The sequence below is a fragment of the Oncorhynchus keta genome, chromosome 32 (assembly GCF_023373465.1).
Source record: "Oncorhynchus keta strain PuntledgeMale-10-30-2019 chromosome 32, Oket_V2, whole genome shotgun sequence".
NCBI lineage: Eukaryota > Metazoa > Chordata > Actinopteri > Salmoniformes > Salmonidae > Oncorhynchus > Oncorhynchus keta.
In genome coordinates, this window is record NC_068452.1 from 10,089,631 (window position 1) to 10,110,092 (window position 20,462).

Below are 20,462 nucleotides of genomic sequence, written 5' to 3' on the forward strand. Positions count from 1 at the left end.
TCACCCGACGACTTGCTATCTTATCCATTACATTACATAGCCTCTTGCTTGGGTTCAACTTTTGAAGCGTCTATAGTTGCCATATATTCTCCGACATGGTGGTTCAAATGTTGATCAAATTGGACGGGGCGGTTACCAAACGAACAAAAGGGTAAGAGAGGAGGGGCACGCGCCCTCTTGTCCTATCATAGAAAGTACGTAACTGCAAACAAGAGTTTACGTAGAGACCACCCACATTGCGTAAATACTAACAACAAACATGGCGGACGGTAAGTGAAATGTTCGTTTATCGGCACTTTTGTGAGTTAAATTATAATTGTTGTCAATTTTAGGGATACATTTAGCTTGAAATATTTATTATACCCCAACAATTGGTTTAATCCAATCTGATCTCTCCGTAACAGTCCTTGGTTCACGGTGGAATGTCGTTGCCAACATGATAACGTTAGCTAGCCAACGAGCTAAAGTAACGTTACTTTACTCGCCTCTAGAATTCATTTAACGTTACTGTAGCTAGCCCGCCTGTAGAGTACCTTCTTTGGCTTTTAAGAATAGATGGTAATGCTATGTTACTAGTCATCTACCTGAACTTTGTCTGGAGTAAGTGTGTGTGTCTTACGTTATATAGGTAAACGATGACAGATCGACCGTCCTTGCGGTTGTTGACATTTTGATATTGTTTCTGATCTGTCTCGGAATGATTCTGAAGACATTTACGTTAACTGACTGACTGCCCTCTTCGGGTACGTTCGTAAATTCACTCTGGAGTGCCAGTATGCGCTCTCGGTGTTCGTATATTCGAAGCGTTTCGCAGGGCGTTTAGAGCGCACACTGGACGCTCTGGCCAAGGAGTTTTTAATTTCCCCATTATTTAATCAGGCAGGCCAGTTGACAACAAGTTCTCATTTACAACTGAAACCTGGCCAATATAAAGCAATTTACAACTGAGACCTGGCCAAGATAAAGCAAAGCAGTGCGACAAAAACAACAGTTACACATGGGATAAACAAACGTACAGTCACTAACACAATAGAAAAATATATGTACAGTGTGTGCAAATGTAGTAAGATTGGGGAGGTAAGGCAATAAATAGGCCATAGAGGTGAAATAATTACAATTTAGTATTAACACTGGAGTGATAGATGTGCAGGTGGTGTGCAAGTAGAGATACTGGGGTACAAATTGGCAACAACAAATACATAACATGGGGATGAGGTAGTTGGATGTGCTTTTTACAGAAGGGCTGTGTATGAGTAAGGTTGATCTGACCTCACAATGGCAGTCAATCACCCAAGCTAACTGGCTAAAGGTAGCTAGCTTGCTAGCTACTTCCAGACATAAATGAGAGAACACCTCACTCTGGCCATTTGATTTGCCCTGGCAGAGCTGGTTAGGCTGTTATCCAGAGTGTTGGTGACTGCAACTGTGCTACTGGCAACAATTTAATTAAGCTTTTTTGTCTATTTTTACTGACACTGGCCATATTCAACAGGTGTTGAGCGTTCGTAAATTCATCAGTTATTCTGCGCTGAAATCGGAGTAGATAGCCAGAGTGAATTGCCTAGAATGTAGTAATGTTAGCTGACATTAATGTATGTTTCTCTCAGATCACACAGACGCAGACCAATCTATGGAGGGGAACACTCCAGTAAGTCTAATACAGATGTAGTTAGGGATTTGAAGTGGTTCTCTTCATTTAAAGTCGTGTTTTATAGTTAGACTAATTTCTGCTCCTTTTTAGATTGCTGAAAACCCCCATTCTGAATATGGACTGACAGAAAACATCCAGGTATGACCATCAATATGATTATTGTGCCTTTTAGAAAATTATGTCCATGAAAAGGGGTCAATTTCAAAGACTCAAACTATCACACTGCATTGTGGTAACCTTGCTTGTGTACTGAACAAGCACTGTATGCACAGCTCTCTAACATAGCAGGCACTAATGTGTGAAGCCTATGCTTTTTGGTACAAATTGGTTAGGCTACATTGCATGAGATTGCAATTCTGAGTCCACTTTTGAGACGCTTACATACATGGATAGTGGCGTGAGTAGCAGTAACTTCTGTATCTCTGCTTCCTCTTTCACCACCTCATTGTGTAGAGAATAGTGGAAAACGAGAAAGCCAACACAGAGAAGGTCTCCAAACAGAAGGTGGATCTGCAGTCGCTCCCCACCAGGGCATATTTGGATCAGACAGTGGTGCCCATTCTTCTTCAAGGCTTATCTGTGTTGGCCAAGGAAAGGTATGTTGAAAATGTCTGTGCAGGGGCTCAGATTTCTCCCCATTCACATTTCTGTGTGACATGCTTGGAAATGCATTTGTAAAAAAAAAATGCATTGAACAGGCAGTACTATGAAAAGGAAAGAGTATCTGAGTAACAATTGTCAAGCTAATATACTTTAAAGATGTGCCTTTCTCCATTTTGTCTTCTCTTTCAGACCTACAAATCCTATTGAATTCTTAGCAGCCTTCCTTCTCAAGAACAAATCACAGTTTGAAAATCGAAATTAAGCCCCAGACGGATGGAAATGTGCACTTTGAGGCCATATGTTTAAAATGAAGAAAATTGTTGTTTCTGTCAATGGTTATGTTTGCTAATGATAGTGTATGTTGTTTTTTAAACCAGAATAAAGATTGTGCTGCAATTATGGTACTCTTCTTTTAGGGCAAATGTCAGCAGTAAACTAATATCTACGAAACAGATACACACTAGTGTGCACCTTAAGTTCCCTTGCATCATGGTCCCCTTCAGGGCAAACTATTCTAAATTCAAATTCAGTCTATTTACCAAAATGCCTACAAGAGGAAACATTGCTTTTTAACTAACAATATCCTCTGTGATGTAACATTGAGAACTAGTCCAGTCCATGTTTACATATTGCCAAATTACACATGTAATATGCCAGTGCCTTGTTTTACCACTAGTTGAGCTATAGAGCTGGTGAAGAACCCCTTTGATAAAAGGGTCAATCTCAGATGCCCCAACCTCCATTCTATTAATCATTAATTTTAGAATCAAATTTATTTATATAGCCCTTCGTACATCAGCTGATATCTCAAAGTACTGTACAGAAACCCAGCCTAAAACCCCAAACGGCAAGCAATGCAGGTTTAGAAGCACGGTGGCTTGGAAAAACTCCCTAGAAAGTCCAAAACCTAGGAAGAAACTTAGAGAGGAACCAGGCTATGTGGGGTGGCCAGTCCTCTTCTGGCTGTGCCGGGTGGAGATTATAACAACATGGCCAAGATGTTCAAATGTTCATGAATGACCAGCATGGTCAAATAATAATAATCACAGGCAGAACAGTTGAAACTGGAGCAGCAGCATGGCCAGGTGGACTGGGGACAGCAAGGAGTCGTCATGCCAGGTAGTCCTGAGGCATGGTCCTAGGGCTCAGGTCCTCCAAGAGAGAATTAGAGGGAGCATACTTAAATTCACACAGGACACCGGATAGGACAGGAGAAGTACTCCAGATATAACAAACTGACCCTAGTCCCCCGACGCATAAATACTGGAGGCTGAGACAGGAGGGGTCAGGAGACACTGTGGCCCCATCTGATGACACCCCCGGACAGGGCCAAACAGGAAGGATATAACCCCACCCACTTTGCCAAAGCACAGCCCCCACACCACTAGAGGGATATCTTCAACCACCAACTTACCATCCTGGGACAAGGCCGAGTATAGCCCACAAAGATCTCTGCCACGGCACAAAGGGTGCGCCAAACCAGACAGGAAGTCCACATCAGTGACTCAACCCACTCAAGTGACGCACCCCTCCTAGGGACGGTATGAAAGATTCCTAGTGAGCCAGTGACTCAGCCCCTGTAATAGGGTTAGAGGCAGAGAATCCCAGTGGAAAGAGGGGAACCGGCCAGGCAGAGACAGCAAGGGCGGTTCGTTGCTCCAGAGCCTTTCCGTTCACCTTCACACTCCTGGGCCAGACTACACTCAATCATATGACCCACTGAAGAGATGAGTCTTCAGTAAAGACTTAAAGGTTGAGACCGAGTTTGCGTCACTCACATGGGTGGGCAGACCATTCCATAAAAATTGAGTTCTATAGGAGAAAGCCCTGCCTCCAGCTGTTTGCTTAGAAATTCTAGGGACAATTAGGAGGCCTGCATCTTGTGACCGTAGCGTACGTGTAGGTATGTACGGCAGGACCAAATCAGAGAGATAGGTAGGAGCAAGCCCATGTAATGCTTTGTAGGTTAGCAGTAAAACCTTGAAATCAGCCCTTGCCTTGACAGGAAGCCAGTGTAGGGAGGCTAGCACTGGAGTAATATGATCACATTTTTTGGTTCTAGTCAGGATTCTAGCAGCCGTATTTAGCACTAACTGAAGTTTATTTAGTGCTTTATCCGGGTAGCCGGAATGTAGAGCATTGCAGTAGTCTAACCTAGAAGTGATAAAAGCATGAATGAATTTTTCTGCATCATTTTTGGACAGAAAGTTTCTGATTTTTGCAATGTTACATAGATGGAAAAAAGCTGTCCTTGAAACAGTCTTGATATGTTCTTCAAAAGAGAGATCAGGGTCCAGAGTAACGCCGAGGTCCTTCACAGTTTTATTTGAGACGACTGTACAACCATTAAGATTAATCGTCAGAAGCACCCTTTCATCCATTGTTAGATTTGTGCTCTTGGAATTCATTTAGCAGAAGTACCACTTTATTGCACAACAGAAAATCCATCAAACTTCATTTAAGTGTATTAATATAAAACGTTACAGCATTACATTCTATAAAATATATCTTCAATATAAAGACTACACACTTTCGTTGCGTTCAAACAGCATGCCAGTATTTTAGCTTTAAGCTACCGGCAAGTTTTGGTCTTCAGTGAGCATTTAGAACCTAGACTGCAATACAAACTGATGAACAGAGAATATCTGTTTGGATTTCAGGCTAGTTTGGACCACCATGTTTAGTTTCTGTTTTCAGGCTCTCCGGGATGTTTCCCCTAGGTACAGATCTAGCATCAGCCTCTCCCCCAATCCTACACCTTCACCATACATAGCAGCAATTATCAAAATAGAGAGTGTATGATTTGACTTCCATTTGGTTTCAAACCAACTATTAGAAAATGTAAAGTTAAATAATTTCCTACAAGTCATACAAGATTAAATCAATTGTTGACGAATAGAGTGCCTCAAAAATAACTTTCATTTGAATCTGCTTGATTGTCTTGCTTATTTACATAAGGGGAATGGGGGTTAGAAGTGAAGACAGACTTTCTGCTTTCGAGACATTAAAATCAGTGTAAAAAAACAACAACTTTATTTCATGAAAATAACACCAAATACACTGACCTCGATGCCTGCTTTATATAGCAAGCCCCAGACAGACAGAGTCACTGTCTGTAGGAGCTAACCATTTTTGTGAACAGGTTATTGGTCAGAATAATCCGATCGGATTGTGATGTCATGCTGTGGGGGCCAAAAACTACATCCCACCTGAACAGGCAAATTCCAGGAGTAAAAACATAAATCTCACACTAAAAGGGAATTATAATTTTCCCAATTTCAGAGTTATCTTTGAGTGGGACATAAATGCCTAATTCAAAATGATCTATAGTGCGTAATACAAATGTGATTTCTCCTGATCATTCACAATGTCCTGTTTTTCTGACCTGCATCTTATCAAAATTGACCTATCTAATGAGAAGAAACAAATTGACGCCATCCTATATCTGGAAAATAACAGACAGATACACCTGCCACGTTGAAGACCCCATGAAACAATCCTTGATGCATTTGACCCCCATTTGTGGTGACCTGTTAGCAAAATATACTAAATTTGATTAAAAGGCATTATAGCACCCCCCCCCCCCAATCAAATCCTTGCTTATACTACCATTGGAGTAAAACATTACAGGCGTGTGGGGGGGGGGGGTGTTGTGCATTCTATTGACCCCCAGAGGGGAAGTCAGATGTAGAACTGATGGGCAGCGAGGTTGTCCATAAAGGGGCGAACCAGGTTATCTATAGAAGACCAGGCCGAAGGTGATGGCCCCCCAATCTCCTTCTTGCATATGGCCAGCAGCAGCAGAGTGAGGCAGAGTCCCTGTGAGACACAGAAGGGGTCATTAAAAGAACATTTCAAATCCACAAAATGGGCCACATTTGGTGCTTAAACACAGTTCTTAGGGCAATTTCAGCTTAGCCACCACACTAAATAGGCTAGCAATCAACACCCATTCCAAAGTTTCTGCAGAAACTGCCTTTCTAATTTACCATGGCTCTGCTTACCATGAACATGTTTTTAATAACCTGCCCAGGGACTGCGGTTGAAAATTAGCCGGCTGGCTAAAACCGGCACTTTTACTGAAACGTTGATTCATGTGCACTGTCCCTGTAAAAATAAAATAAACTCAAACATTAGTTTGTAACTGAACAGTTCATCATACATAAATACAATGGGGAAAAAAAAACAAAGTTAGCCTACAATTATGGTGAATAACTGTAAGCCACCTTGCACAATCAATGAACCAACATCACCTAGGCCGATACGTTCACTTCCAGACTCATGGATAGAACGTTTGGAGCGTAGAATAAGGTAACCAGTTCATCCAGTATGCATGATAATACAGTACACATTCAAAGGCGATTACTAGAATTTCAGATTACAGGTTGGCAATTATGTACCAAAGAAATCTTAAGTTTTTCTGTCGTACATAATATGCGGTAGGCTATGTATTGTATAACAGCACAATCATTTGTCGGGGCTCATATATAGGCCTATGCATAAACTAATATGCTCATGGGTGTTTTGAATTAATCGTGCCCTTAGAAAGCGCTGTCCACTTTGAAACAACATCCACAATGACCATGTTTTCCACTCAGTTTAAACCACTCAGTTTGAAGTTTGTTAAACTTCACAGTGAGGTGAGTTTTAAAAGCACAATACTGTTGATGATAAGTGTGATTTTGCATTGATGTCAGAGTGGTTAGAGGGACAATAGAGCCCAGAGTGCCAGGCCATTAGCAACCTGATGGTCATTAACGAGTTGAATACCACCAATGCATGTCAAGAGTGATAAAAGGAGATTACTCAACGGTCACATGGAATTTTACTGTGGTCATGACTCATGACTGCCGGTATGGTAGTAATACAGCCACCCCTATGCATATTTGGAGATCTGAAAGGATAGGCTAGAAATGCCAAATGGCTACATTTTGATAGGCTTGGTGTAATGTTCACCAACATTGCTTACACTTGTCATGTCTTTGACTATGCAGGATTAAGTGATATGACATGCTATTCTATAAAATAATTTCTCCATAATTAATATTACCTGATTGAGCTAATCATGTAAATGTAATTAATTAGAGAGTCGGGCACCACAAAATAATATTTATAGAGCGGTTATCTCCCAAATAAACTCTTAAAGAGCAAGTAATATTTGACATCAATGGCAGTCAATATTAATCGTCATCTTAATTCAGTCTCATTTGAAAATGGTCAATTCTTAGTTATCTGCACGAACCCTGGCTAACAAGTTGAATCAGCAATACAAAATACCTAACTAATCCAACAGAATTACACATACACATAATTAAATCATAACTTGATTACAAATTACTTCATAAAGGATTACGTCCCTAGCGGCGGAACAGATATGACAGCTTGTTACACAAAAGAAAAGGGGGTGGGTTTGAGTGGAGCGGGAAGACTGAGGAACAAAGGCCGAAGCTGTGCTATCGTAAATACACTATCTTATGCAGTCTAAATTACCGCCCATTTGGAAAAGGAAAATGCAATAAATATTTACTCTGAGCTGCGCTTCGGTAGGTTGGTGGTAGATGGAAGGCCGTGTTGCCCAACCGAGTCCTGTGTCCTTTGAAGAATGTCTCTGCTGGTAAATTGAATACGTTGTAGTAACGTCGTTGTGTGGTAGACGGGATACTCTGTCTGTTCCTTCCTAACCTGTGTTTGCAGCTGCGGTTGCTAACTCAACGGCAAGGAGGTATCACTTCTGTAGTGAATAAGAGTTCAAAGTTCATACCATTCGCAACCAAAGCGCATGCTGATGTTGGCTTCATTCTGTAGTTATTATCTGAACCATTCTGACATCGGACCATCGTCCTACATCCTCGGAACAGGAGGTTATATTGTCGTCAAGGGCTTATATAGGAAGGGAGAGGAGGGCGTGTTTGAAAAGTTTTATAGCCCATGTCCCTTCACAGTGGCGGGCCACTGATTGAGCAGAGCCCTATCTTATGAAAATCCAAATCTCACATTTTAGAAGCTAAAAATCACATTTCATCCCATCACGAATAATTTCATATTCAAACATTTAAATTGAACAACAATTCCATGTGAATCCGATAACTCGGATGTGTAGACTTTCCACTGTAGAGTTTGTCATCTTATCATTGATGAGAATATCTCAGATGACAACTGAACTGACATCATATTCATTAAGAAAAATAACAAATAATTTGAGCGCAGCAGTAAAATAACAGGAGTGAGGCTTTATACTGGGGATACTGGTACAGAGTCAATGTGCGGGGACACAGGGTAGTCGAGGTAATACAGTGGGGCAAAAAAGTATTTAGTCAGCCACCAATTGTGCAAGTTCTCCCACTTAAAAAGATGAGGCCTGTAATTTTCATCATAGGTACACTTCAACTATGACAGACAAAATTAGGAAAAAAAATCCAGAAAATCACATTGTAGAATTTTTAATGAATTTATTTGCAAATTATGGTGGAAAATAAGTATTTGATCACCTACAAACAAGCTACTATTTCTGGCTCTCACAGACCTGTAACTTCTTCCTTAAGAGGCTCCTCTGTCCTCCACTCGTTACCTGTATTAATGGCACCTGTTTGAACTGTTTATCAGTATAAAATACACCTGTCCACAACCTCAAACAGTCACACTCCAAACTCCACTATGGCCAAGACCAAAGAGCTGTCAAAGGACACCAGAAACAAAATTGTAGACCTGCACCAGGCTGGGAAGACTGAATCTGCAATAGGTAAGCAGCTTGGTTTGAAGAAATCAACTGTGGGAGCAATTATTAGGAAATGGAAGACATACAAGACCACTGATAATCTCCCTCGATCTGGGGCTCCACGCAAGATCTCACCCAGTGGGGTCAAAATGATCACAAGAACGGTGAGCAAAAATCCCAGAACCACACGGGGGGACCTAAGTGAATAACCTGCAGAGAGTTGGAACCAAAGTAACAAAGCCTACCATCAGTAACACACTAGGCCGCCAGGGACTCAAATCCTGCAGTGTCCCCCTGCTTAAGCCAGTACATGTCCAGGCCCGTCTGAAGTTTGCTACAGAGCATTTGGATGATTCAGAAGAAGATTGGGAGAATGTCATATTGTCAGATGAAACCAAAATATAACTTTTTGGTAAAAACTCAACTCGTCGTGTTTGGAGGACAAAGAATGCTGAGTTGCATCCAAAGAACACCATATCTACTGAAGCATGGGGGTGGAAACATCATGCTTTGGGGCTGTTTTTCTGCAAAGGGACCAGGACAACTGATACTTATTTTCCACCATAATTTGCAAATAAATTCATTAAAAATCCAAGAATGTGATTTTCTGGATTTTTCCCCCCTCATTTTGTCTGTCATAGTTGAAGTGTATCTATGATGAAAATTACAGGCCTCTCTCATCTTTTTAAGTGGGAGAACTTGCGCAATTGGTGGCTGACTAAATACTTTTTTGCCCCACTGTAGGTAGAGTTAAATTGACTATGCATAAATAATAAAATACAGGTGGGGAGGGTAAAATGCAAATAGTCTGTGTACCCATTTGATTAACTATTCAGGAGTCTTATGGTTTGGAGGTAGAAGCTGTTTAGACCTAGAATTGGCACTCCGGTACCATCTGCCGTGCGGGAGCAGAGTGAACAGTCTATGACCAGGGTGGCTGGATTCTTTGACAATTTTTAGGGCCGTCCTCTGACACCGCCTGGTAATGAGGTCCTCGATGGCAGGAAGCTTGGCTCCAGTGATGTGCTGGGCCATACGCACTTCCTTCTATAGTGTCTTGCGGTCAGAGGCTGAGCACTTGCCATACCAGGCAGTCGATGGTGCAGCTGTAGAACTGTATTAAAGATCGGAGGACCCATGCCGAAGCTTTTCAGGCTCCTGAGGGGAAATAGGCTTTGTCGTGCCCTCTTCACTACTGTCTTGGTGTGTTCGGACCATGATAGTTTGTTGGCTAGGGTCAGTTTGTTATATCTGGAGTACTTCTCCTGTCCTATTCGGTGTCCTGTGTGAATCTAAGTGTGCGTTCTCTAATTCTCTCCTTCTTTCTTTCTCTCTCTCGGAGGACCTGAGCCCTAGGACCATGCCCCGGGACTACCTGACATGATGGCTCCTCGCTGTCCCCAGTCCACCTGGCCATGCTGCTGCTCCAGTTTCAACTGACCTGAGCCCTAGGACCATGCCCCAGGACTACCTGACATGATGACTCCTTGCTGTCCCCAGTCCACCTGACTGTGCTGCTGCTCCAGTTTCAACTGTTCTGCCTTGTTATTATTCGACCATGCTGGTCATTTATGAACATTTGAACATCTTGGCCATGTTCTGTTATAATCTCCACCCGGCACAGCCAGAAGAGGACTGGCCACCCCACATAGCCTGGTTCATCTCTAGGTTTCTTCCTAGGTTTTGGCCTTTCTAGGGAGTTTTTCCTAGCCATCGTGCTTCTACACCTGCATTGCTTGCTGTTTGGGGTTTTAGGCTGGGTTTCTGTACAGCACTTTGAGATATCAGCTGATGTACGAAGGGCTATATAAATAACATTTGATTGATTGATTGATTTGATGCATGCTTCAGTGTTGCTAACCTCGAAGCGAGCATAGAAGTAGTTTAGCTCTTCTAGTAGGCTCATGGCTGTGTGTAGTCTAATCGTTTGCAAGCCCTGCCACATCTGACAGGCGTCGGAGCCGGTGTAGTACGATTCAATCTTAGTCCTGTATTAACGCTTTACCTGTTTGATGGTTCGTCAGACGACATCACAGAATTTCTTATAAACGTCCTGGTTAGAGTCCCACTCCTTGAAAGCGGCAGTTCTACCCTTTAGCTCAGTGTGGATGTGATCTGTAATTCTTGGCTTGTGGTATGTACATACGGTCACTATGGAGACGATGTCATCAATGCACTTATTGATGAAGCCAGTGGCTCATGTGGTGTACCGCTCAATGCCATCGGAAGAAACCCGGAACATATTCCAGTCTGTGCTGGCAAAACAGTCCTGTAGCTTAGCATCTGTGTCATCTGACCACTTCTTTATTGACCGAGTCACTGGTGCTTCCTGCTTTAGTTTTAGCTTGTAAGCAGGAATCAGGAAGACAGAATTGTGGTCAGATTTGCCAAATGGAGGGCGAGGGAGAGCTTTGTACGCATCTCTGTTTGTGGAGTAAAGGTGGTCTAGATTTTTCCCCCCTCTGGTTGCACATTTAACATGCTGATAGAAATGAGGTAAAATGGATTTAAGTTTCCTTGCAATAAAGTCCCCGGCCACTAGGAGTGCCGCCTCGATGAGGGTTTTCCGGTTTGCTTAGGGCCGTATACAACTCATTGAGTGCAGTCTTAGTGCCAGCATCGGTTTGTGGAGGTAAATAAATAGCTACAAAGAATATAGATGAAAACTCTTGGTAAATATTGTGGTCTACAGCTTATCATAAGATACTCTACCTCAGGCGAGCAGAACCTCGAGACTTCCCTTATATTCCACGCACCAGCTGTTGTTTACAAATATACATAGACCAGAGGCTGCTGTTCTATCCTGCCAAAAAGCTTAAAACCCACCAGCTGTATGTTATTCATACAGCTGGCGGGCAGACACAGCAGAGGTTCAAACTTTAGAACCCAGTTCCTGCATTTGAATATAAAATGGATTTTATCAAACAAAACTATGCTACATGTTATCTCTGGGACCCTCAGGATGATAAATCAGAGCAAGATTACTGAATGTAAGTACATTATTTACCTTCAGAGGTGAATGTATCAAACCAGTTGCTGTGATAAGTTTTGTTGTTGTGCACTCCCCTCAAACAATAGCATGGTATTATTTCACTGTAATAGCTACTATAAATACACACCCGTGAACTTGTTTAACAAGATACACTTTGTTGCAAAACATTTTACTACGGTGTGCCCCAATGAACAAAACCTTGTACTTACATGAATATAAGAGTGCAGGGAAGGTGGGCTCGTTACACTCCTGTGCTGTCTCCACAAGCATCCTTAGAGGACCTTTGGGGCACAAAACTGCAACCAAATCTGCAAACAAAAGGAAAACAGCATGACACAGGAATTTCTGAGTGAGCCAAAAAAATACTGAACTACTGGAAGAATGATTGCAACATCTATGCATGAAGAAATTGCACACTTTTTGATAGGTGGTGCTCAGCTAATAGTCAAGGTCTGTACAGCAGCATGATAACTGGTCTACCATTAACACCTATGTCATGAAATCAAAGGGCACGTCCAGAAACAATCTGTAGCCTCTACCCATCTTGGTTAAGATCTAAAAGGATTAGCTAGGTATACGTAATAAGAAGGTAGATTCACCTTGCACTGGGATAGGCAAGGTGGATTTTTATCCTTACCCCTTTTTCATGGTATTCCGGACAATGCTAGACAGTAGAAACCAACAACAATATGTACTCTGAACCCTCTCACTCACCGTAGACAGAGATGGCTCCCAGGATGACCACTCGGGCAGGTACTTGATGAACACCAGGGCCAAGAGGGCTGAGATGGCGATGAGGTAGGCCTGCTGCAGCTGCAGGGGCCTCTTCCAGTGTATGCAGATCATTCCCACCGCCCCAAAGTTCTAGATGATGGCTACTGTGGGGTAATCCATGGCCATGTTGTAGGTTTTAAATACCTCCCTGGATAGGAAGAGAGAAATGTCAAATCAAACTTTATGTAAAGTGCATTTAAACCTCAAACCGCTTTACAGACAAGGGATGTATCTCAATGGTCCTAGTTGCTTCCTTCCCTATCCTTCATCCATAGTGATTAGAGGACCGATGAATATCCTTCCTTTCATCGGCCTTGTCTGTTAGGATGAGGAATTCACATTAAAAACTGTTGAGATACTCCCATTCAGTTTGAACTGAGGAATTAGAATGCTGCCTTTGATGTACAGTACTAGTCAAAAGTTTGGACAAACCTAATCATTCAAGGGTAATTCTTAATTTGTACTATTTTCTACATTGTATAATAATAGTGAAGACATCAAAAACTATGAAATAACACATGGAATCATGTAGTGACCAAAACAACAAAAAGTGTATTTTGATTTGTTTAAGTAGCCACCCTGCACACACTCTTGGCATTCTCTCAACCAGCTTCATGAGGAATGCTTTTCCAACAGTCTTGAAGGAGTTCCCACATATGCGGAGCACTTGTTGGCTGCTTTTCCTTCACTCTGCGGTCCAACTCATCCCAAACCATCTCAATTGGGTTGAGGTCAGGTGATTGTGGAGGCGAGGTTATCTGATGCAGCACTCCATCACGCTTCTTCTTGGTCAAATAACCATTCACAGCCTGGAGGTGTGTTGGGTCATTGTCCTATTGAAAAGCAAATGATAGTCCCACTAAGCACAAACCAGATGGAATGGCATATCACTTCAGAATGCTGTGGTAGCCATGCTGGTTAAGTGCGTCTTGAATTTGAAACAAATCACTAACAGTGTCACCAGAAAAGCACACCTTCCTCCTCCATGCTTCACAGTGCGAACCACACATGCAGAAATCATCCGTTCACCTACTCTGCATCTCACAAAGACGCAGCAGTAGGAACAAAAAATATCATATTTGGACTCATCAATCCAAAGTACAGATTTCCACCGGTCTAATGTCCATTGCTGGTGTTTCTTGGCCCAAGCAAATCTCTTCTTATTGGTGTCCTTTAGTAGTGGTTTCTTTGCAGAAATTTGACCATGAAGGCCTGATCCACACAGTCTCCTCTGAACAGTTGATGTTGAGATGTGTTTGTTACTTGAACTCTGAAGTATTTATTTGGACTGACATTTCTGAGGATGGTAACTCGAGTGAACTTATCCTCTGCAGCAGAGGTAACTCTGGGTCTTCCTTTCTTGTGGCGGTCGTCATGAGAGCCAGTTCCATCATAGCGCTTGATGGTTTTTGAAACTATACCTGAAGAAATGTTCAAAGTCCTTGAAATGTTCCGGATTGACGAACCTTCATGTCTAAACCTCTCTGGGATCGTTCGGGACACTAGCGTCCCACCTCGCCAACAGCCAGTGAAATTGCAGGGCGCCAAATTCTAAAACAGAAATCTCATAATTAAAACTCCTTAACCATCAAGTATTTTACACAATTAAAAGATAGACTTCTCGTTAATCCAACCACAGTGTCCGATTTCAAAAAGGCTTTTCGGCGAAAGCAGAACATATCATTATGTTAGGTCAGCAACTAGTCACAGAAAGCATTCAGCCATTTTCCAGCCAAAGACAGATGTCACAAAAAGCAGAAATATAGATCAAATTAATCAGATGACACTCCCAGGACTCAATGTTACACAATACATGTATGTTTTGTTCGATCAAGTTCATATTTATATCCAAAAACCTTGTTCAGAAATGCCTCCAAAACACCCAGAGAAATTGCAGAGAGCCACATCAAATAACAGAAATACTCATCATAAACTTCGATGAAAGATACATGTTTTACATAGAATTAAAGATAAACTTGTTCTTAATGCAACCGCTGTGTCAGATTTCAAAAAAGCTTTACGGCAAATGCACAATATTCAATAAGCTGAGAACAGTGTTCAGCCACAAAATCAAGCCATACAGTTACCCGCCAAGTTGTGGAGTCAACAAAAGTCATAAATAGCATCATAAATCTCCACTTACCTCTCCCCGACTTCTCAAAATGCGTTGAGGAGGGTCCAGGGAGCGACCTTGGACCATCTCTTCCAATACATTTGCAAAGGAGGTGAGGAGATTGCGATTCCTTGTATCCTAAGACCAATTGAGATAGAGCCATTGAAATGATCCAAGGTGTCCCCGCTGTGGGAAAGGGCACTTGCCCAACAGTGCAGAGGACACCTACCTTGGGCTCCTTGTCTGCAGGCTGGGTTTGGTCGGGGTCTTGTTGGTAAAATGGCACAGACGGTATTGTTTGAATGGTAAACCAGAGCAGGTGACTCTAATTTGCAGAAAGCATGGTTAGTTATCCCACTTCTGACACCAAGTTTGAACGTTAAATGACGAGACAGAAGCATTGATGCGAGTAACCAGTCTTGTTCAGTACGTCACAACACATCCGGGTATCTCAAGCACCCCGGTAAAACACAAGAGTTGCACTAATGAACATTTACCAACAGATGGCATCACTGTGCCATCTTACACCCATAACAGGTATCTCGGATGCAACCTGGGCTGTCCTCTTCACTGTCCGAGGTACTCATGGATAGAATGTTAGCGACGGCAGAGGAGGGCACAGCTGCAACATTCTACAAATGAGTCAAGACAAAATTCATTGCGACGTTACTGACAAAAAAACCCGGAGAAACTGCAACTTTACTGACGCTCAATCATTATAGTCCCGCAGGCTTTTTTTTTTTTTACATACTTGATAATCGAGTATGTTGATGTCGAAAAACGTAGCCCAAAACTGCATACATAATTTCAGGATACTCAAACCTTAACTGTTGCTTGCTAAAAGGAGGATTACGCCCAATGGATTGATTTAGCCACTACAGTCCGGTATTTAGAACAGATTGTGAGAAGTGCAAGTTAGCTTGCCGGTTAGCTAGCTAGCTAAGAAAAAAGCTGTACGTACTATATTAAACTGAGTTTTTAAACGTATCAAAGTACCTCCTTAATCCACAATTTGACATCAACAAGCCCAAGGAAACCGCGCCCGTTCTTTGATGAAAGAAAGCGCTTCTGCAATTGCTCTTATCTCCGACGACAAACTGAATGGCAACAAGGAAGTCCTCAGCTGATAAAAATATACATACAAAATATGTTTATGAAACTTGCAAATACAACCCCTCATCTTACAGTGCCAACAGAAATTCTACACACCCTTTCAAATGTTTTATTGCCTTATAGCCTGGAATTAAAATGCATTAAGATACCACCCCCCTACAAATCAATCCCTAAACTTTAGACCTCAGCTGAATCTGAATTAATTACGTGGTGTTACCTTGGATTGAAAACTGTCATGGTCAAAACGGATAGATTCAATGGTTGTAAAGATGGGGAGAGGTCTGTCCATAGTAAAGAGATGCTCTGCTTTCTTTGACACCACACTAAAAAAAGCAACTCCTGCAGGATCTAGTTTAGTTGATTATCTTGATTATTGTCCAGTCATGTGGTCAAGTGCTGCAAAGAAAGACCTAGTTAAGCTGCAGCTGGCCCAGAACATAGTGGCACATCTTGCTTTTCATTGTAATCAGGGCTAATATAAATACTATGCATCACTTATTTTTAGAAGAAACATTAATGTGCTGAAAATTCCAAATTGTTTACATAGTCACAAGACATGCCACCGGGGGTCTTTTCACAGTCCCCAAATCCAGAACAAGTTCAAGAAAGCGTACAGTATTATATAGAGACATTATTGCATGGAACTCCCATCTCATATTGCCCAAATGAACAGCAATATGAACAACATGAATTTACAGTTGAAGTCGGAAGTTTACATTTTCACAATTCCTGACATTTAATCCTTGTAAAAATTCCCCGTTTTAGGTCAGTTAGGATCACCACTTTATTTTAAGAATGTGAAATGTCAGAATAATAGTAGAGAGAACGATTTATTTCAGCTTTTATTTCTTTCATCACATTCCCAGTGGGTCAGAAGTTTACATACACTCAATTAGTACTTGTTAGCACTGCCTATATATTTTTTTTTAAACTTGGGTCAAACATTTCGGGTAGCCTTCCACAAGCTTCCCGCAATAAGTTGGGTGAATTTCGGCCCATTCCTCCTGACAGAGCTGGTGTAACTGAGTCAGGTTTGTAGGCCTCCTTGCTCACACACTTTTTCAGTTCTGCCCACAAATGTTCTATGGGATTGAGGTCAGGGCTTTGTGAGGGCCACTCCAATACCTTGACTTTGTTGTCCTTAAGCCATTTTGCTACAACGTTGGAAGTATGCCTGGGGTCATTGTCTATTTGGAAGACCCATTTGCGACCAAGCTTTAACTGATGTGTTGAGATGTTGCTTCAATATATACACATACTTTTCTTTCCTCATGATGTCCTCTATTTTGTGAAGTGCACCAGTCCCTCCTGCAATAAAGCACCCCCACAACATGATGCTGCCACCCCCGTGCTTCATGGTTGGGATGGTGTTCTTTGGCTTGCAAGCCTCCCCCTTTTTCCTCCAAACACAACGATGGTCATTATGGCCAAATAGTTATATTTTTGCTTCATCAGACCAGAGGACATTTCTCCAAAAAGTACGATCTTTGTCCCCATGTTCAGTTGCAAACAGTAGTCTGGCTTTTTTATGGCGGTTTTTGAGCAGTGGCATCTTCCTTGCTGAGCAGCCTTTCAGGTTAAGTCGGTATAGGACTCCTTTTACTGTGGATATAGATACTTTTGGACCTGTTTTCTCCAGCATCTTCACAAGGTCCTTTGCTGTTGTTCTGGGATTGATTTTCACTTTTCGCACCAAAGTACGTTCATCTCTAGGAGACAGAACGCGTCTCCTTCCTGAGCGGTATGACGGCTGCATGGTCCCATGGTGATTATACTTGCGTACTATTGTTTGTACAGATGCACGTGGCACATTCAGGCAATGGAAATTGCTCCCAAGGATGAACCAGACTTGTGGAGGTCTAAATTTTTTTTCTGGGGTCTTGGCTGATTTTCCGATGATTTCAAGCAAAGAGGCACTGAGTTTCAAGGTAGGCCTTGAAATACATTCACAGGTACACCTCCGATTGACTCAAATTATGTCAATTAGCCTATCAGAAGCTTCTAACGCCATGACATCATTTTCTGGAATTTTCCAAGCTGTTTGAAGGCACTGTCAACTTAGTGTATGTAAACTTCTGACCCACTGGAATTGTGATACAGTGAATTATAAGTGAAAGAATCTGTCTGTAAACAATTGTTGGAAAAATTACTTGTGTCATGCACAAACTAGTTACCCTAACCGACTTGCCAAAACTATAATTCGTTAACATTAAATTTTGTGGAGTGGTTGAAAAACGAGTTTTAATGAGTCCAACCTAAGTGTATGTAAACTTCAGACTTCAACTGTATGTAGTTATGTCCTTGAGCTGTTATTGTCTATTAATATTCTGTATTACGCAGTGGTGGAAAACGTACCCAATTGTCATACGTGAGTAAACGTAAAGATATCTCAATAGGCAAGAGTGTGCAAAGCGAAATTGATTCTGACACCGCCTAGTATATACAGTGGGGAGAACAAGTATTTGATACACTGCCGATTTTGCAGGTTTTCCCACTTACAAAGCTTGTAGAGGTCTGTAAATCCAGAAAATCATATTATATGATTTTTAAGTAATTCATTTGCATTTTATTGCATTACATAATTATTTGATACATCAGAAAAGCAGAACTTAATATTTGGTACAGAAACCTGTTTGCAATTACAGAGATCATACGTTTCCTGTAGTTCTTGACCAGGTTTGCACACACTGCAGCAGGGATTTTGGCCCACTCCTTCATACAGACCTTCTCCAGATCCTTCAGGTTTCGGGGCCGTCGCTGGGCAATACGGACTTTCAGCTCCCACCAAAGATGTTCTATTGGGTTCAGGTCTGGAGACTGGCTAGGCCACCCCAGGACCTTGAGATGCTTCTTATGGAGCCACTCCTTAGTTGCCCTGGCTGTGTGTTTCAGGTCGTTGTCATGCTGGAAGACCCAGCCACGACCCATCTTCAATGCTCTTACTGAGGGAAGGAGGTTGCTGGCCAAGATCTTGCGATACATGGCCTCATCCATCCTCCCCTCAATACGGTGCAGTCGTTCTGTCCCCTTTGCAGAAAAGCATCCCCAAAGAATGATGTTTCCACCTCCATGCTTCACGGTTGGAATGGTGTTCTTGGGGTTGTACTCATCCTTCTTCTTCCTCCAAACACGGCGATTGGAGTTTAGACCAAAAAGCTCTATTTTTGTCTCATCAGACCACATAACCTTCTCCCATTCCTCCTCTGGATCATCCAGATGGTCACTGGCAAACTTCAAACGGGCCTGGACATGCGCTGGCTTGGGCAGGGGGACCTTGCGTGCGCTGCAGGATTTTAATCCATGACGGCGTAGTGTGTTAGTAATGGTTTTCTTTGAGACTGTGGTCCCAGCTCTCTTCAGGTCATTGACCAGGTCCTGCCGTGTAGTTCTGGGCTGATCCCTCACCTTCCTCATGATCATTGATGCCCCACGAGGTGAGATCTTGCATGGAGCCCCAGACCGAGGGTGATTGACCATCATCTTGAATTTCTTCCATTTTCTAATAATTGCGCCAACAGTCGTTGCCTTCTCACCAAGCTGCTTGCCTATTGTCCTGTAGCCCATCCCAGCCTTGTGCAGGTCTACCATTTTATCCCTGATGTCCTTACACAGCTCTCTGGTCTTGGCCATTGTGGAGAGGTTGTAGTCTGTTTGATTGAGTGTGTGGACAGGTGTATTTTATACAGGTAACGAGTTCAAACAGGTGCAGTTAATACAGGTAATGAGTGGAGAACAGGAGGGCTTCTTAAAAAAAACTAACAGGTCTGTGAGAGCTGTAATTCTTACTGGTTGGTAGGTGATCAAATAATGATGTCATGCAATAAAATGCAAATTAATTACTTAAAAATCATACAATGTGATTTTCTGGATTTTTGTTTTAGATTCCGTCTCACAGTTGAAGTGTACCTATGATAACATTTACAGACCTCGACATGCTTTGTAAGTAGGAAAACCTGCAAAATAGGCAGTGTATCAAATACTTGTTCTCCCCACTGTAGGTCCTGGATGGTAAGATGATTCGCCCCAGTGATGTACTGGGTCGTACGCACTATCCACTGTAGCACCTTATGGTCAGATTCCGAGCAGTTGCCATACCAGGCGGTGATGCAACCAGTGATGCAAGGTGGTGATGCAAGGTTGTGTCCTCTTCACGACTGTCTTGGTTTGTTTGGACCATTGATAGTATGTTGATAATCTGGACACCATGGAACTTGAAACTCTCGACCTGCTCCACTACAGCCGCGTCAATGTTAATGTGGGCCTGTTCGGCCTGCCTTTTCCTGAAGTGATCAGCTTCTTTGTCTTGCTCACATTTAGGGATAGGCTGTTGTCCTGGCCCCACACTGCCAGGTCTCTGACCTCTTCCCTATAGGCTTTCTCATCGTTGTCGGTGATCAGGCCTACCACTGCAGTGTTGTCAGCAAACTTAATGATCGTGTTGGAGTTGTGTTGTTGCCACGCAGTCGTGGGTGAACAGGGAGTACAGGAGAGGACTAAGCAC

The 20,462-nt window shown here is 42.4% G+C and overlaps 1 protein-coding gene and 1 long non-coding RNA gene across 8 annotated transcripts; one reads left to right on the plus strand and one right to left on the minus strand.

The window, feature by feature from the left end:
• Positions 1–5: 5 nt before the first annotated feature.
• On the plus strand, positions 6–2,650 carry LOC118365034 (protein dpy-30 homolog). 2 transcript variants are annotated; one of them, XM_035746934.2, is made up of 5 exons: positions 6–151; positions 1,608–1,648; positions 1,742–1,789; positions 2,105–2,247; positions 2,444–2,650. In XM_035746934.2, the coding sequence occupies exons 2-5, from the start codon at positions 1,631–1,633 to the stop codon at positions 2,514–2,516; spliced, it is 282 nt and encodes a 93-aa protein (XP_035602827.1). In that variant the 5' UTR covers positions 6–151; positions 1,608–1,630; the 3' UTR covers positions 2,517–2,650. The 2 variants fall into 2 exon arrangements, with proteins under 2 accessions (XP_035602827.1, XP_035602826.1); XM_035746933.2 differs by having other exon boundaries at positions 121–269.
• Positions 2,651–4,551: 1,901 nt separating this feature from the next.
• On the minus strand, positions 4,552–16,336 carry LOC118365035 (uncharacterized). 6 transcript variants are annotated; one of them, XR_008088215.1, is made up of 10 exons: positions 16,179–16,336; positions 15,845–15,971; positions 15,346–15,480; positions 15,078–15,173; positions 14,879–14,986; positions 14,202–14,286; positions 12,676–12,883; positions 12,171–12,269; positions 6,259–6,361; positions 4,552–6,073 (listed from the first exon to the last, which is right to left on the minus strand). It is a non-coding gene; the product is annotated as an uncharacterized LOC118365035 (long non-coding RNA). The 6 variants fall into 6 exon arrangements; XR_008088218.1 differs by lacking the exon at positions 15,346–15,480; XR_008088214.1 differs by having other exon boundaries at positions 15,078–15,480.
• Positions 16,337–20,462: the final 4,126 nt, after the last annotated feature.

Bases quoted from the DNA above. Each gene is read 5' to 3' on its own strand.
- LOC118365034 (XM_035746933.2), top strand. The intron at 1,790-2,104 runs GTATGACCATCA...CTCATTGTGTAG, and splicing joins GACTGACAGAAAACATCCAG to AGAATAGTGGAAAACGAGAA. The intron at 2,248-2,443 runs GTATGTTGAAAA...CTTCTCTTTCAG, and splicing joins TCTGTGTTGGCCAAGGAAAG to ACCTACAAATCCTATTGAAT.